This window comes from Chroicocephalus ridibundus, chromosome 7 (genome assembly GCF_963924245.1).
Source record: "Chroicocephalus ridibundus chromosome 7, bChrRid1.1, whole genome shotgun sequence".
Classification (NCBI taxonomy): Eukaryota; Metazoa; Chordata; class Aves; order Charadriiformes; family Laridae; genus Chroicocephalus; species Chroicocephalus ridibundus.
In genome coordinates this window covers 14,372,173-14,388,726 of record NC_086290.1, presented here as the reverse complement: position 1 = coordinate 14,388,726, position 16,554 = coordinate 14,372,173, and the positions used below count along the sequence as shown (strand labels likewise).

The 16,554-nt window shown below is 35.2% G+C and overlaps 1 protein-coding gene across 2 annotated transcripts in view; it reads left to right on the top strand.

Annotated features, from left to right (window-relative positions):
• Positions 1-16,554, top strand: part of PTPN4 (protein tyrosine phosphatase non-receptor type 4) — a 121,245-nt gene that overhangs the window by 96,915 nt on the left and 7,776 nt on the right. The window contains exons 17-26 of one of the 2 annotated variants that reach the window (XM_063340681.1): positions 2,141-2,224; positions 2,308-2,364; positions 3,732-3,888; positions 5,360-5,526; positions 6,951-7,041; positions 7,129-7,190; positions 7,970-8,116; positions 10,466-10,594; positions 12,088-12,236; positions 15,324-15,459. In XM_063340681.1, coding sequence (XP_063196751.1) covers positions 2,141-2,224; positions 2,308-2,364; positions 3,732-3,888; positions 5,360-5,526; positions 6,951-7,041; positions 7,129-7,190; positions 7,970-8,116; positions 10,466-10,594; positions 12,088-12,236; positions 15,324-15,459 — 1,179 coding nt within the window. Of the gene's footprint in view, positions 1-2,140; positions 2,225-2,307; positions 2,365-3,731; positions 3,889-5,359; positions 5,527-6,950; positions 7,042-7,128; positions 7,191-7,969; positions 8,117-9,741; positions 9,861-10,465; positions 10,595-12,087; positions 12,237-15,323; positions 15,460-16,554 lie in introns of those variants that run through there. The other variant, XR_010071897.1, reaches the window with a different exon arrangement.

Below are 16,554 nucleotides of genomic sequence, written 5' to 3'. Positions count from 1 at the left end.
CCATATTTAATATCATAGCTGGCGTTTTAATAAAACACGTGAAAGCGAAACTTGTAAATTTATGAGCATTTTGGGAATGTAAAAAATTTTGCTTTCATTAAATAATGAAACAAAATTTATGACTGCTTTGTCTTCTGTCAGTGCTTACCTGGGCCGTATTAAAGTACTGTTCTGTTTTGAAAGATAACGCTACTTTGCTCATCAAGTTTTTCTGCTCTGTATTCAGTTATCTTTACCAAATTGACAAAAATAACTTTCAGTTGTGGTGTTTTGTTTTTTTACACTCCTTTTAGTTCTGAAAAACCCACACAGCTGCGTGAGAATGAGATTCTTTTTTTCCTCTGTGCATTGTCAACGTGATTGTTTGCTGTGAGCCAACGGGCCACATTTATGCAGCCTCGCTTAAGGCAGTACACTATTGTAATTGAAGATCTAATTTCGTCTGCTGGTGGCTTTCTATTTTGGGTATTCGAGAAGAAGGAACACAGCATGACTCTGAAAATTTGTGAAATTGTAAATTTAGGATTTGGAATCTGTAATTTTTTTTTTTTTTTTTTTTACCAAAGTTGCTTTTCTGACCAGAATGCACTTCAGGTTTCTGCACCACTAAAGTCTCTCCTGCTGTTCCATCTCAAATATTTTAAGGAAAACCCCTCACCATTTTGACTTCATTTAGCTCTTGAATTTCTTTCATCTTTTGTATTTATGGAGAGTCTATTTAGAAAGGTAGTAGGACATGTTTGGGAATGATAACTCTTTATTCCATCTTCAATTCCTAAGTATCCAGTCCAAGAATGTCCAGAAATATTTGAAAACAGGTGTGGCAAGGAGTCCTTCAGTCAAACAGAGTAATGATGATACACAGTGCTCTCTTCAGGTTTTTATTATAAACTGCTGATCGAAATGGCCTGATAAAGCAGGAAATTATTATTCCCTTTTTGTCTGGGGTGTGCAATGGCACAAAAGTTGCCAAACGCTGCAGGTGAGCACTTGGTTGTTGTTCATTCTGCACAGGAGCCCAAGTCTGGTCTCCCGTGCCAGTGAACAGGCTGAAATGATTGGCATATGAATAGGCTTCCTTCTCATTAATGTATCTTACACTGTTACTTTCCTCTGCTTCCCCAAATTTTTCATTTTTTGTTACTATGAATGTGTTTGGGGGGTCTGTTTTGTTTTAACCAAGAACTTAAAACATCTAGAATTAAGTTAACTGTTTATGAGCCAAATTGAGCAAATTTCTTTTACCTATTAAACCTGCAGGTTTTGAACTTTTTTACATGTAGAAATGTTTGCTTTAATAGTTTTTTGTCTTCTTTTCTGAATGTGAGTCTTATGCTTTGGCTGTAACTGGTAACATTGAAAACTTCCTTGAAACAAATTTCTTTAATAATACTTAGCATCCTCGCCATAGAAACCATAGAAATACTAGCTAATGTTCAGTCTGTGAAATAAATATTGATGGGAACAAATTAAAAATCACTTCAGTGGCACTAAGTTGATTTTTCCAGGTTAAGAAAGTATCTAGTATTCTCCAGTTTATTGGTAGTTCCTTTAACAGTGTTACTGAGATCAGAATGAAACCAGAAAGTAAACAGCTAAAATAGTGCTTGATCAGTGCAAAGCGTGTGTCACATCTCGTACTCCACTACACTACCAGTGGAACAGGGCATACGGAACCAAAATTTTGTTGCCAAACTTGTCCTTGCTTACTACCGTCATATTGCTATTAATAGAAAGAAAAGTATACCTCCAATTAACTTACTTTTCATCATACTACATTCTTACTGCAGGCTTTTCACTGTGGTCTTAATTAAAACAAATTTTACGGAGCTTCTATTTAGTAAACTGTTTTTCTTAAGACTGCTTGAAGGCAACTAGTCTTTTCTAATACTGTTTCTTACTTTGAGCTTTCTTTGACAGAACACACTTTTAACTTAGCTATGTCCAAGGCTTTTAAATGTGTAATTTTTCCCTTTTATGTGAAACTCAAGGTAAGACATTTGCATTATTACTTGATGTTTTCTCAAGCGTCCAGGAGCAATTACTTGATGAGGAAACTGAAAAATTATTACATACAATATCCTCAAAGTCTAACTATGAATAATATGTACATTAATATAATATCACTTTTGTTTCCTAGCCCAATGGTGGTGTCCCCCATGACAATCTTGTTATGATCAGAATGAAACCAGATGAAAATGGAAGGTTTGGCTTCAATGTAAAGGTAACTACATCTATTCTCTTTATGCCTATTAAGATTATTTTCTGACATTTGTGATTTATTACTAATTTAATTTATTTTTAAAGGGTGGATATGATCAGAAGATGCCGGTAATAGTGTCCAGGGTAGCTCCAGGAACACCTGTAAGTTATCAAAAACACCAAACTTGGTAGCAATATCTGTGTATCTTGTGTATTCAAAACTGTAAATTATTTCATAGCTGCCTATGAAAATTAGTTTGTGCTATAATATTATCCTAACAAAGCAAATTAAGCACAGTAAAAATTTAATGGGACTATATAACATATTTTTAAAAGTTCTTCAATCCTCAAAAATATTTTTTCTTACTGAAACAAAATTCAGTTCCTGAAAATTACAGGATTACAGATGTTCAGTATGCACTGTTTCTTGAGCTGTTATCCTAAAAATACATTTACTTACTTTTTTTTTAAATTTTAATTTAGGCATTCATAGAATTTCACATAAATTATGTATTGAAAGAGTCTTTTAGTATGTTAAAAATAGCTAAAGTAGCAAATCTCTCTTATTTTAGTGACAGATGTAGCTGAATAAAGGCAAGGTTTAGATTAAAATCAGACATCATGAATCATTCATCAGGTCTGATTGTCTGTTGTTACTGGTGTTTAGTGACTATCAATACCATCTTCAAACCAGGCACAATATTTTGTCAGCTGATTGCCAAAAATACTGACCTGGTATTCAGCTGACTGGAGTCAGCTCTGTTTGTACCTTTTAGAGTAGAGTGAATCATTTATTTGCTAACATTTAAGAAGTACAGCTTTTTTTTTTTTTTTTTGGACTATTTGAAACTATTAAAATGTTTGCCAAGAACATTGTTCTTGTCCCTATTAATTATTATCTCAGAAATATTTAATAACATAATTTTGGCTGAATGCTTTAGACACCCACTCTCTAAGGAGAAGATATTTGGTGATGGCACATGCTCTTTCTTTTCTGCAACGATGCTTAGACTATGATTATAATAATGATTTTTATTACCAGATTCCTCTCTCTGGGTTTACTGGGTTTTGTGCACTATTTTCGGTCCTTGTCTTATCGCAACTGTAATGACAAGAGTATTTCACACCTGAAGCATTTAAGCCTGTGAAATTGATTTGGACAAGGCTTTGTCATGTTATTCCCTTCCCTTCAAAGATAAGAACATCCTGCTTTTTAATTGCTTATACAAAATGCGATTCAAACAGAGGAGCTTCCTACTTCAACCAGAGGAGTGGAGTAACAGCTGCCAAAAGACATGTTACAATGACAGTCACCTCCCAGTTGCAAATTAATTAGTTCATGTGAATGGCACTGTCTTACGTATTGTGTAACATTTAAATTTATCATATGAATACAGTGCAGCAACCATAGCAACTAGACTTTTAGGATTCAAGTCCCCAAGTATAGTTACTTTAAGCTGCTATTTTAAGGTGAGAAATTGGAAATGGCTTGTTTTACAGATTAGCTTGTTTGTGTGTTTTCCTTGCAGGCTGATCTCTGTGTCCCTCGTTTGAATGAAGGGGACCAGGTTGTACTGATTAACGGCAGGGATATAGCAGAACATACTCATGATCAAGTTGTTATGTTTATTAAAGCTAGCTGTGAGAGACACTCAGGGGAACTTGTGCTCCTAGTTCGACCCAATGGTGAGTGATTTGTCTATAACAATAATTTAAAAATAAAACATAAAAAAAATCCAGACCTTGCTTTCATTTTCTAACCTCCGTTTTGTTTCCTGAGATGGAATGCTTAACATCTTTGTAAGAGCTCCCTTGCTTGAAAAGGAATTGCAGCAACACAGCGTATTGTACGTACCATTAGCTGTGCATAAGTGTTGAAAATTAACAGGGAAGTCAGAGATCAAATACTTCTAACGGAGAGGTAACTTAAGTTTTGTTCTCTCATTGATAAAAATGTCCAGGAAGCTATATGGATATCGAATGCAGTTTCTAAGGTTGCTCTTAGTTCCCTTAAAGAAAGTAAAAAACCAAACACAAACAAAGAAAAAGCCCCTCGCCAAACACCCAGTGTTTGGATGACTTCAGAGGTCGATGTATGCAAAATCCTTCCATAACATTTCTCCTTGAGGAGCCTTAATAGAAGAAAGTGTTAAAAATGCAATCTCAATAACAGCTTGTGCAATATAGTCATGAAATACATTGTTAAAGTGTTGCCAGCAGATGGTCACTGGATTTAATTCTGCTGCACATCCCAATTATAATACAGTTGAGGAGGAAAAAGCATAATGAGGAATAATGATATTTAATCGGAATAACTGAAATTACTTTAGGAGAGTACCTCAGCCACCTCATAAACAATTTTTCCTTTATTCACTTATTTGCGCTCCCCACTTACTTGTGCTCTCATTCTGTGTGTAAGTTCTCTTGCAGCTTTTGTGCGCTTGCTTTCTTTTTCAGATAAAATTCTTAACTTTGTTTACAAATTCACTAAAACAGTTTCTGATTGTGTGTTGATTATCTTTGTATTCTGGATAAAAAACATATGAGTTGTGGAAGCGAGGAGTTGGCACTTTCCTCCTTCATGGTCATGGGATATCATTTTAAAACAGGCTTTCAAACAGTGTATGTCTCTGTTATGTGTAGTAGAAGATGCATATTTTCAGTTTATTTATAGGCTGGGCACGCATACAGCGTTGACAGCATTATAATGGCATATATTAATGCCATTTCCTCAGTTGGCCTGCCCATCTTGCCCTAATTAGTGGAGCCTAAAATCAGTTTAAAGTGAATTAAAAGTAAAAATGTAAATGCAACTATAATGACCTGAGAGGCCTGATGTGAAATCCGAGATTAGGGAGTTACATCGGACAAGGTATGGTATAACATGAGTTTTGATCAAAAATTTTAGCAGTCAGCGATGTGCTTTCACCTAAAATTATTATTAAACAAAAAAAATTCATTTTGTCATGCATTGTAACGATCAGTAAAGGCTACTTGCCCTTGCTCATGGGGACTAACATCAGTTTGTTCGTAAATGGGGATTTTTCTACAGGAGAAACACGTGGGGTTTTCGCTGTTTTAAAAAGATGACTTAGAGTTAACTTTACTTGTCAAACAGCGTGTTCAGTCAGAGCATTTGTATTGTTATTTGTTATAGCTGTCTATGATGTTGTGGAAGAGAAGCTGGAGAGCGAGCCTGATTTCCAGTACATCCCTGAGAAATCTCCACTTGATGGTGTCCATCAAGATGATAATGCTCTGAGGGAATCCATGATTCAGCTGGCAGAGGGGCTCGTCACGGGAACTGTTTTGGCTCAGTTTGATGTGAGTACTGTGTTGCCTGTAGCTGTGTGCAAGTTCCAAGTCTTTTGGGATAGTAATTATTTTAAGCAGAGCAGATTTCAGTTAAATTTCAGTGGAATCAGCATCTTTTAGCAAAGCAATTGTCTTACACTCTCAAAAGAAAAATAACCCCCCAAAAAATCCAATGATGTATTGTATGTGCAAACTTATGGCATAGAATAATCCTAATACTAGTTTTTAATGTAATTTGTTATAAATAGCTTTATTGATTACTAACAGCTTTTTGTGGTTATCAGGGACCTATGCTAATAAAATACTTCCATAGAGATGAAGACTGAAAAATGTAAAACAAAATACATGCTCTGAGCTCAGACCTTCATTCCATATCTAAGTTACTGTAGAAAGTGAATGACAGCTGAGCTGTTGACATTTTATGGACAGTCTCAGTGAGGGGAAGTAAAATTACCAATGGAAAATAAAACCCTAATCCTAAGGGCTAGTGTAACAATATCTTTTATAAATAGTTGATTTTTTTATGACGTATTTCCAAAGAACAGTGCAGTTCCTGTGGGGTCCTAAGCTGCTGATAGCTATAGTCTTTCTTTTTCCTCCACTTGTGCCTTGCTGATACTCCATCTTTTATGCATGAGGTCAAGTGACTTAAAGCAGGAAGCAGTAGATTTGTAAAACACAGTAGTGTGAACTCCTGACCAAATGGAGACCTAGCATTATGTATTACAACGTATATTTATAAAATACATTTATATACTATTCTTTAACAATTTTGGTAAAATATACTTTTTTTTATAGAAAAAAAAATTTTCTCAAAGGGATTTAAAATCCCTCTTTAGCCATACATTTTCAATCTCCCAAACAGGTTCAGTATTTCAACGTTTTTAAAGTGCCTTTTACTGAACCCAGATAATTTCACTGATAGAGGGTTGTGGCAGTGCATGGCTAAGGCATGAGAGGGCAGGAACCTCTCAAAGGTGATTTTGTGCAGGAAAAGCACAAGGTAGCCCAGGATTCACTCTAGTTATTCAAATACAGAAGGACATCTGAAAAAAAATAATAAATTGAAACAGCTGCAATGTAGGTAGATGCCTATACACAATACAATCTGCTTGCCCCAAATGACCATGAGGAATGTCAGTCAGTTCCCTTCCCAGTGTACAACATTGACTTGTCTCTGGATCAGTGTTCTTACGGAAGCTTGAAGTTTAACGTTCAGTTTGTCTTTAAACAAGTTGTGATGAGGTCTTGAGTATTTTCAGTGATCCCACAGCATAAATAAATTGGTAGTGCTTTCTTTTGAAAAATATTTTCATGTGTGTTGAAGTTACCATTGCTCAGTAGTTTATGTTCTAAAAAGTACCTCTAGGCAAATAATATAATAACGGGTCTTTTGTATCTATTATGGTCTGACCATCAGTTTTGTCTTTTAGCAATTGTATAGGAAAAAGCCTGGAATGACAATGTCTTGTGCCAGATTACCTCAAAACATTTCCAAAAATAGATACAGAGACATTTCGCCTTGTAAGTATGTGTGTTTGTATATGTGTGTTCTAAAAGTATTTTACTGTGGTTCGTAAATAAGTAACATCTTTCTAAAATTTTTTTCAGATGATGCTACACGGGTTATTTTAAAAAGTAATGAAGATTACATCAATGCAAATTATATAAATGTGAGTAGTATTTTTCAAAAGAGCTTCTGACATTAAGTAATTCTGCAGGTTTTTAATGGAGAAGTTGATTAAAAAAATAACACTTTCATAAATCTAGTTCAGACTAGAATGGCTGATAAACTTGTAGTCAGATGGTTTGAAATTTACTGTAAATATACTTATTTGATAATGCTTTGTGGCAGCTGTTTTTATAAATCAAACCAAAAAAAAAGAAAAAAGCTAAGAGAAGCTAGCCTTCTACCAGAAGAATGAAGTCTTCTTTTCTGCTTACTACTGTGGCAGTAGTGTTCAACATCAATAAAGTTTAATCTGGCAGCACTTTCTTTTATGTCTTTCCCCTACCACCCCCGCCTACTCCCCTTGTCACTAACAACAAAATTACAGCTACTTATTTTTCCTTTCAGGAACAAAAAACAGATATTAAATTAAATTCCAAGATCATTATTTTAAAAGCTAGTGTCAGAAACCCACAGAGTGTGAAACATTTGCACGTGAATTATTTGCCAACTGGTTTATCATTTCTTTCTTCAACCATTAATCTTGATTATGGCAACTACATAACTGTCAGTTAATATGTGAAGTGCACTTGGATCTTTGTAATAATTTTGTGTGTGAAACACTGAAGAATTTACCTGTGCCAATCCGTACTTACTGACTTACAATAAATAGAATTAATGTAGTTGATGCTTTTTAAATGTATTAGTTATTAAACACTAAATGTCTGATGTTTGACTTACATTTTCTTTAAGAATTAAAATAATGACTTTGTCTTCTCTTAGATGGAAATCCCTTCTTCCACAATAATAAACCAGTACATTGCTTGTCAAGGTCCATTACCGAACACTTGTCCAGATTTTTGGCAGATGACTTGGGAACAGGGCTCGTCTATGGTTGTAATGTTAACAACTCAAGTTGAACGGGGCAGAGTAAGTAAAAGATTTCCCTAAATACTGCTTGCATAATCTTCTAAACATCTGTTAGTGATTAGCCTTTAAAAGATTAGAGGAATATACTTTTATAACATATGATATGACAAGAGGTAACGGTTTTAAACTAAAAGAGGGTAAATGAAGAGTAGATATAAGGAAGAAATATTTTAAGATGAGGGTGGTGAAACACTGGCACAGGTTGCCCGGAGAGGTGGTAGATGCCCCATCCCTGGAAACATTCAAGATCAGGTTGGGCAGGGCTCTGAGCAACCTGATCTGAGGATGTCCCTGCTCATTGCAGGGGCTTGGACTAGATGGCCTTTAAAGGTCCTTTCCAACCCAAACTATTCTATGATTTTATGACTCTTTTTCATAAGGACGGTGCATTCCTAGTACCATTGCAATGATGACTGTTACATTTTAAACCTTCTGATATTGTTAACGTAGCTAATATTTAAACTTTGTTCAGTTCTGAAGTACACTGAAGTCTTCACATATTTCTTAAAATACTTTCAGGCTTCTTTGATTTTTTTTTTTTTGTAAAGTAAAAAACAACTAGAATTTATCTTCATAGGATTTTTTTTCTCTAAATTTCAAGTGAAGGAACTCCAAGAAGTTTCATCAGTTTTTGTAGATTTGCTCTTCGATATGTAGAGAGATTAATTTTTTAAGGCAACCTAAGACACCTTTGTAGTGTTAAAATGCCATGCCTGGATGGCTGTCTTTAAGAGAATCCTTGATAAGCTTGAAATCTAAAATTTTTCATAAAGTGTTCTTCTGTGGCTATAAACATTTGTTTAACCATATGGAGGAATCTTTGTCCTTTAAGTCATTTCCATATAAAAATGTGTAAAAATAGACTGCTACTAATAAAGTAATCAGAGTTATAAATTACGAAAAATAATTGTGTATGGTCCTGTGAAAGGCCGCAAGCGTATTTTGTGGTTTGTTTGGATTTGGGTTTTGCATTTTTTTGTGTGTGGTTTTTGTTTTCGGGTTTTTTTTTAAGCTACAGTTTCTTCTGTATAGCTTTGTTTGTTATGCAGCTTTGTCCTTTGGAGACAGGCAGAGCAACCAAATCTAGTCATACACACAGTGTAATTCCAGAGTTACTGGGTTTTAGTCTGGAGCATTCACAGCAGGACTGCTTGGATGAGTGTGTGGACAGAAAGGACTGTTTGGAGTAATAGTTCAGTGGAATTTCTCCGCAATCATGATTTCTTTTGAAGGTGGATTTATGGTAGGTTGTGGGTGTTCTGGTCAACTCGGACTGAAGTTCAGCTGTCTGTATACATTCTAACTTTTTAATAACCATATATTTGCTGGGAGGCCAGGCCTCTAAATATAATTAAAATAATTGAAGGGGAGTTCCAGCATTTTTAAACCATTTTTCAGTGACTCAATGTTAGCGTGATGCTGCCTGCTCCCAAATAAGCATGATTAGAGGGAATTTCAGTACAAGTGCCCTTTTAATTTGAATTTTCTTTGCAGATCTGCTAAGAACAGACTTGCAATAGCAGTTCTCTGAGGTTCCCCCACCCCTTCAGTAACCATATTTGTGGAGTTCTTTGGAGAGCTGCTTAATAGTGAAATAAAAGGACTTATCTGTCTTATACCCATAGGCAGACTCCCTGCTCTAAAGCTGATCATGAGGCTACTGACATCACTATCCCACTGCATGCCAGGATGTCTCAGTGGAGCAGGAAGTCTGCAAATCTGGCTGCTCTTAAAGAATCGCCAGGTGGGTTGGAAAAACAAAAGTACACTTGAGCTGAAATGACCTCGGTAATTAGGCGTTTAGGCAATATATCTGAAAATCTTAGCATTTGAAGTTTTTATTCACATTTGATAACTTGATCAAGAGTCTTTCAAGTCCACCATCTGCATCCCCCGAATTTCTGCATTAGTCTAGCAACTTTTTTGTTGCGTATTGCCTCTTTTTTCATTTGTTCTTTTCCTATATAAATGTGCTTTGAGAAGATTAGATTGGGATTTTGGAGGTCAGAAACATTTATAAAGCATATTTGTCAATCAAGTGTTAAGATGGAATATTTATAGATACACTTCTTAAAAACTGTAATAAACGTTAAAGGCATCTATCTTCAGTTAAACTAACCTCAAGACCTGGTGCACGTGTCCTCTTGAAAAGAGAGAACCAGGAAATCTCTGCGATACCTTATTTTATAACCAATAATTAGGTAACACAGTCTGTCTGGTAAGTAAATTAATAGTGATTGCAAAATGATCAAAATAGTCTTTAATGAACAAAAGTGTAAGGAACTAGAGAGTATAAAAATAATACTCTGAATTTAAACACAGGCATCTTTAAAAATGTGTTGACTTTAGGTTAAATGCCATCAGTACTGGCCAGAGCCGTCAGGAAGCTCATCCTATGGGAATTTCCAGATTACCTGCCATTCAGAAGAAGGAAATCCTGCTTATGTCTTTCGAGAAATGACATTGACTAATCTGGAGGTAAAATCATAATATATATTTTTAAGTATTGATGTGTGGAATCCTCACAGACTAGCTAAAACTTACTTAATCAGACTTTCTTTTCAGCTTAGTGGCATATCCACATAAATAGGACCATTTATTTCTAGGAGCCTTCAGAAGACTACACATATTGCCATGTACTTACCTAGTATAAATTCTGCCCTTAGAATGGTAACAAACCTTTCTTTAACAAAATATCACAAAGATTCGGTTTCCATAATCATATTATTTGGTTTTAAATCACATAAAAGATGTATTATTTGTCTTTTCTGGTGTCTTTCATGCCCTGACCAAAAAAAAGAGTAATTAGAGAAGTTGAGAAACTTGTTATTCCCTTGGTGTTTTCAAAACATGAGACACTAGAGGTATTTCATTATTGCAACTGAAAGTCTGTCTTGTTAGAGGTAAACAGTTCTTAATAATTCCATCTCGGAGAATACGTGCAAGTAGATAGAAGATAAATCCTGCTGAGAGAAAGATGAATTTGGATTGGCAACTACATGTAAACAAGGACCTTCTTGAACACGCATTGCATGATTTTCAGGGCATGTGTAGTTTTCAGAGCCTCCCCAGCTAGCATTTCAATTTCAGAAGTGTTTGGAAATCAGTATCTGGAATTTAGTTCACGTACTCATTTCTCACTGCTTGGGTTACCAGATGAGATGCCAGTTTTATAGAGCTGCCTTTTAGTCAATTTGCAGTTAAAATTCCTTTCCCATCCCCTGTTGAGACAATTGCTCATTTGTTATCAGTAGTGGAACCTCTGTAAATGATTCTGTGCTTAAAGGTTATTTAAAGTGTGGTAACTCCTGTTCTTTGAAATGCTGCTTTTACACTGAAGATGTGGCCTGTCCCCTCCACTAACCGGAGGGAGATTATGTTTGTGATATTAGAGCGAGGGACAGGAGGGAGTGGAAAACAAAGTCATTATGCATCTTATGTATAGTATGTTGGATAAAATTAAGAGGTGCAGATAAAGCCAAAACAATGCTGGTCTTCACACGGAGTCTGAAGGAAAGCTTTTATGTCTGAAAGTCCTGTCTCTCCTCTCCTAACCCAGTTCTGTCATTTGGTCTAGTAAGATAGTACCTCTTTCTGTTAAATTTGTTTGCTAAAAATTTGACCACCTTCTTGTACATCTAGTGTTCAGGTAGATCATTGGTATCCTTGGACTGTTTGCTATTACATGGCGTGTAGTTTTTTTAACCTGTTGAAGAAGTAAACATTTGTGGATTGCCTTTTTTGTTTTTAAGAAAAAAGTCATTATAAAATCTAGGTTGAGCAGCGATTAATACTAATAAAGTGCTGCTAGTTGCCTGAAGCCACTTCTGTTACAGGTACAAGTTGCTGTAAATGTACCATTGATTTTTTAATTTTGTTTTATTTTATTATTGTTGGCTTGGTTTGGGGGGTTGAGGTTTTTTTTAATGGGACCTGAATTACCCTGGAATAAACTTCATGTTTCTGATTAGAAAGAGGAAAGCCGCCAACTAACGCAAATCCAGTATATAGCATGGCCTGATCATGGGGTTCCTGATGATTCCAGCGATTTCCTAGACTTTGTGTGTCTTGTGCGAAAGAAGAGGGCTGGCAGAGAAGAACCTGTTGTTGTTCATTGCAGGTATCCATTTTTCTCCAACTTTGTTAAATCATCAGACTGAACTTATTTGTTGTCAAATAGCTTTTCTGTGCTTTGTTGTTGAAATAAATATTTAGTGGTATCTGCTTTGGGGATGACAGGAGAACTCAACATTTAAATGAAACAATTACTTAAAATTAAATCACATTTCAATAAGCAAAAGCTTGAGTATCTACATGCATTGATCTGTGCAGGGATTTTGTTGGTTTGGCGGGTTTTTATTTCGGTTTTGTTTACAGTTTAAATACTTGTGCCAACAGTCTATATAATAATTCAGGGAAATGGCAGTAGATACTTAGGAACCTTTTACTCATGGTGACTATTGTACAAAACTCTGTAATAGTTGTATAAATAACCCATGGCAGAAAACATGGGTGATATATGCAGTGATCAAATAAAAGATGCTTTCTCTCAAGTCTGCAGCCTTAGGCTACATGATATTTTGATACATACATTAAGATGACCCATTTTTCTCAACAATTTACTTTTGTCCTGCGTTAAAATGACTGTTACTTGGATTTTTATGTACACGTGAGATGTGTTTTTCTTTATTTTCTTATGCAGTAGCTTTTAATAGCATTCTACGTTCCTATAGTAAATTTCAAAATATTAATCCTTTAAAATACTTAATTAGTAAACTATAATAACGCATAATGCCAAATATCTTCAAATGAATGTGTGCTATACCCGGACAGTCAGTGTTCCTGAGTCAGGTGTGCATCGTTCCTGTTTCAGAGGCAAGGTGAGGCGTTTAAGAGATAAAATCAATTTAAAGACTACCTAATCTACGAGTAAACTAGACATTTACTGCAGAAGATGAAGAAATATTTTTTTCTCTCTTTAACGCTTTGTGTGTCAGAAATTGTATTTAATTGGGTTTGCTCTCCCTTCTGCTTTATGCTGGTCAAGGTGAATCTTACTAACTAGGGAAAACCGTACCAGAATGCCACCATCTTAAATGGTGTTGTTCCTCACCTTCTGTTATTGATATACTTTTGGTTGATATGGTTTGTAAACAAATAGTGAAAATATCAGCCAAATACACTTTTACACTATAAAATGTGTAAGTCTGCAAGAGGCACTTGAACAACAAATTCGGAGAGTATGAACAGTTTCTTTCATCTCAATGAGACGTCAGTTCAGTTCCGCACTGATAATCTCAATACCAACATTTATAACAGTTTTATGCTTCACAGAAGAAGAGAGGGATATATCACAGTTCAACATAATTTGCTTAATTTGCCCAACTTGGTGGCTGTTGGGAAGTACAACCAAATTACACTAGTGAGACAAGCTGAAGTAGCCCAGGGGTTCTTCCATATGGTGTGTGCACACTATTTTTAATGTCTGTTCAGTGTAATAGGACAAGGCATTAGTGCAATAAAATGGTAAAATGTCATTTTCAGAACTAAGCCACCAGCTTTAGTATGGGGAATCCGAGTAGCTAGTAGAGCACACTTTTACACAATAATAGTTTAAAAACAAAACGAAAAAAAAACCCAGAGAGACTGTGAAGCAACAAAAACCTTAAGAAATTGGATAGGTTTTTGTTAGGTTAAACTACTTGAAACACTAGTTTCCAAGCTTGTGTTCATGTTTATTTTTAGAAGGCTCCTACTAGTTTAGTCAAACAGTTTCTAATTCTTATTCTAGACGGTGAGCCACCCATCCTGTCCGTGCCCTTCTTGATTTTCATGTCCTGTCTCAGTGTTGCCCTCCATCAGTCAATGATTCCTTTTCCCAAGCTGAAGAGTTGTAGCCTACCTGATATTTATCATATGGAAACTATCACACTTTCCATCATTGTTGTTGCCCTTCTCTGAATCTTTTGAAGTTGTAAAATGAGTCATTAGGTTCTTTGACAGATACTGTTCCTGTTTGGATTTGATAAAGCGTTCTGCGTATAAATTCGACATGTATAAATTCCAGAAATACAAAATGCTATTGAATAATTATATATAACCAGCACATTTACATCTTGTCGTACAATTCTCATGACATCGCTGAAATATATAGTAGCTTTAATGCCACCTTCTGGGCAAAGATTTAAAGTAGTGGTTTGGTCAGGCTTAATTTGAGCTTATGTGTCAAAATCAGAAGAAGTAAGTTTCAAAGTTTGGTATGTTTATATTAACTAATTTAGAAGCAAACGCTTTCATTTATTGACTAAAATACTAGTTGTATGGGTTTAGATAATGCTGGCATTTGAAAATATCAATTTGGTCCTGTATTCAAATATGGAGAATCATTGGGTTTCTATTCAAAAGTGAATATGAAAGATTTTAATTTGAAACTGATGATCAAGTTCAAGGTGAAATATTCAGTCTTTGAGGATTGCTACTTGTGGAAAAGTGTATGTATATGTAAAACAAGGCAGATAAATCTTTATATTTCTTTTATTTTTAAGCTAACAATGATTCATATAAGCTCTCTTGAAATTTTTGCCATTCCAAGATGTATATGTTATGGTTCTTCCTTGTCTTGAAAGGGATTGCTATTAGGTATTCTTTTTCAATCTACACAAATTAGATCTCTCTTGTGCTTTTTATACTAAGAAAATTATCATTATTGTCATCCTCCAAAGGTTTCTGGTAATTGTTCTATTCCTTAGTCTGAAATATGAAGGTATGGATCACTTTAAGAACATAAACATGGTTTTATGAAATCAGCCCAACATTCCAGTAACAGTTATTCCAGTAATGGTCAAATTGACACAAGATGCACAGTGTACGCTAGGTATCTGTGTTTTGTTATCTTCTAGATATTAGTATGATTTATAATATGATGGGAATAAATATATGTTTGTAAATTCTGCTCAAGTGAATGGCTGGGTTAAGACAGTCCCTCTTCAAGGCTTGACAATTCTGCACTGATTGTTTTTCGCTCGGTTCAGGCAGGATTGTGGCTTCCACTGGCATAGACTCAATCCGTCTTAACCGTTGCCCTAGTAGTATGGGAATCATAACGATCAGTCATGAGAATCCTTTAGGAGGAAGGTCTTTAAGTACGAACTATGTTCCAGACACTTTGTTTCATTTTTCATTTGGGGTTTTTTGTTGTTTTTTTCAGTGCTGGGATTGGACGGACGGGAGTTCTTATCACTATGGAGACAGCTATGTGTCTCATTGAGTGCAATCAGCCTGTTTATCCGTTAGATATTGTAAGAACCATGAGAGATCAGAGAGCCATGATGATCCAAACACCTGTGAGTATCATACTTCCTGTTCTATGTTGCAGAAGAATAATTTCCTATTATCTAGTCATGTAATTAGATGGATTTTTAATATACTTGCTGTTGGTCATATGGCAAAGAGATCACCTTTACTCAGTGTAGCTGCAGCCTTGGCTTCAGACAGGAGTAGCTCTGCCCTGTAGTGACTCAATTAAAGGCAAATAATCAGTGAAATAGTATTTTTAAAAATCAGTGTAATTAAATCTGATGCAAGATATATCAAAGTAGTTTTAAGTGTATTTAGTCTAAAAAAAGTAACTTGCTACCAGGATTCTTTTGGTGCTCTCTTCACATTTGATATATCTTAAGATGCTAGAATTTTTCCTGAATCTATAATGTTCGGCTTTTTTGAGATATTTGCAATGTTGCTTGAATGTATTATATTTCAGAATTGTAAAAGTTTTAGAACAGATTTAAGAACTTTTTATTTGTATCAGTCAGGTGTTGCATATCTCTGAGAGAAGTTTGCATTTACATTTTTAGAAAATATGTAAACAGGGTCAAAAGATGGAGTTGTATTTTCTTCCAAAAATTAAAAAAAAAAAGGGAGCCTTGGTTGTTCCAAGCTTTGATCAGTTCCAGGTTTTTTAGTTTTTTAATTAGCAATCAGTTGTATAGTTTTACTTGTAGTATATAGCATTTAAAGAGAAAGTATTTTGAAGAAGAAAAGGCACTAGATCCAGTATCAAATCTCTCCCATGGTTACCTGACGGTAGTTACTCATTGTAGTAATTTTAATGTCCCTGCTGCTGTTCCTCTAATCAAATTTGAATAAACATTTTGTGTTCTTCAGAGTCTTCAGACCGACAAAAAGTATTTAGGGTCTCCATTTCTTGGTCATCTGTCATTCAGTGCAGCTGTCCAGTATTCATGTTTCACTTAAAAAACCACTGTGCTATTCAACTAGCACAGGAAGGATGAGGAAGATGATGATACATTAAAATATAGTAAAGGATGGCCCTTGCTGTTTCGATGACTATACGGTATGAATAGAATATCTCTCTCTAGCGTACACAGAGAGGAAAACAGTTTTATTAGTAAAGGTTTTAATTGTATTTTTTCACGGCA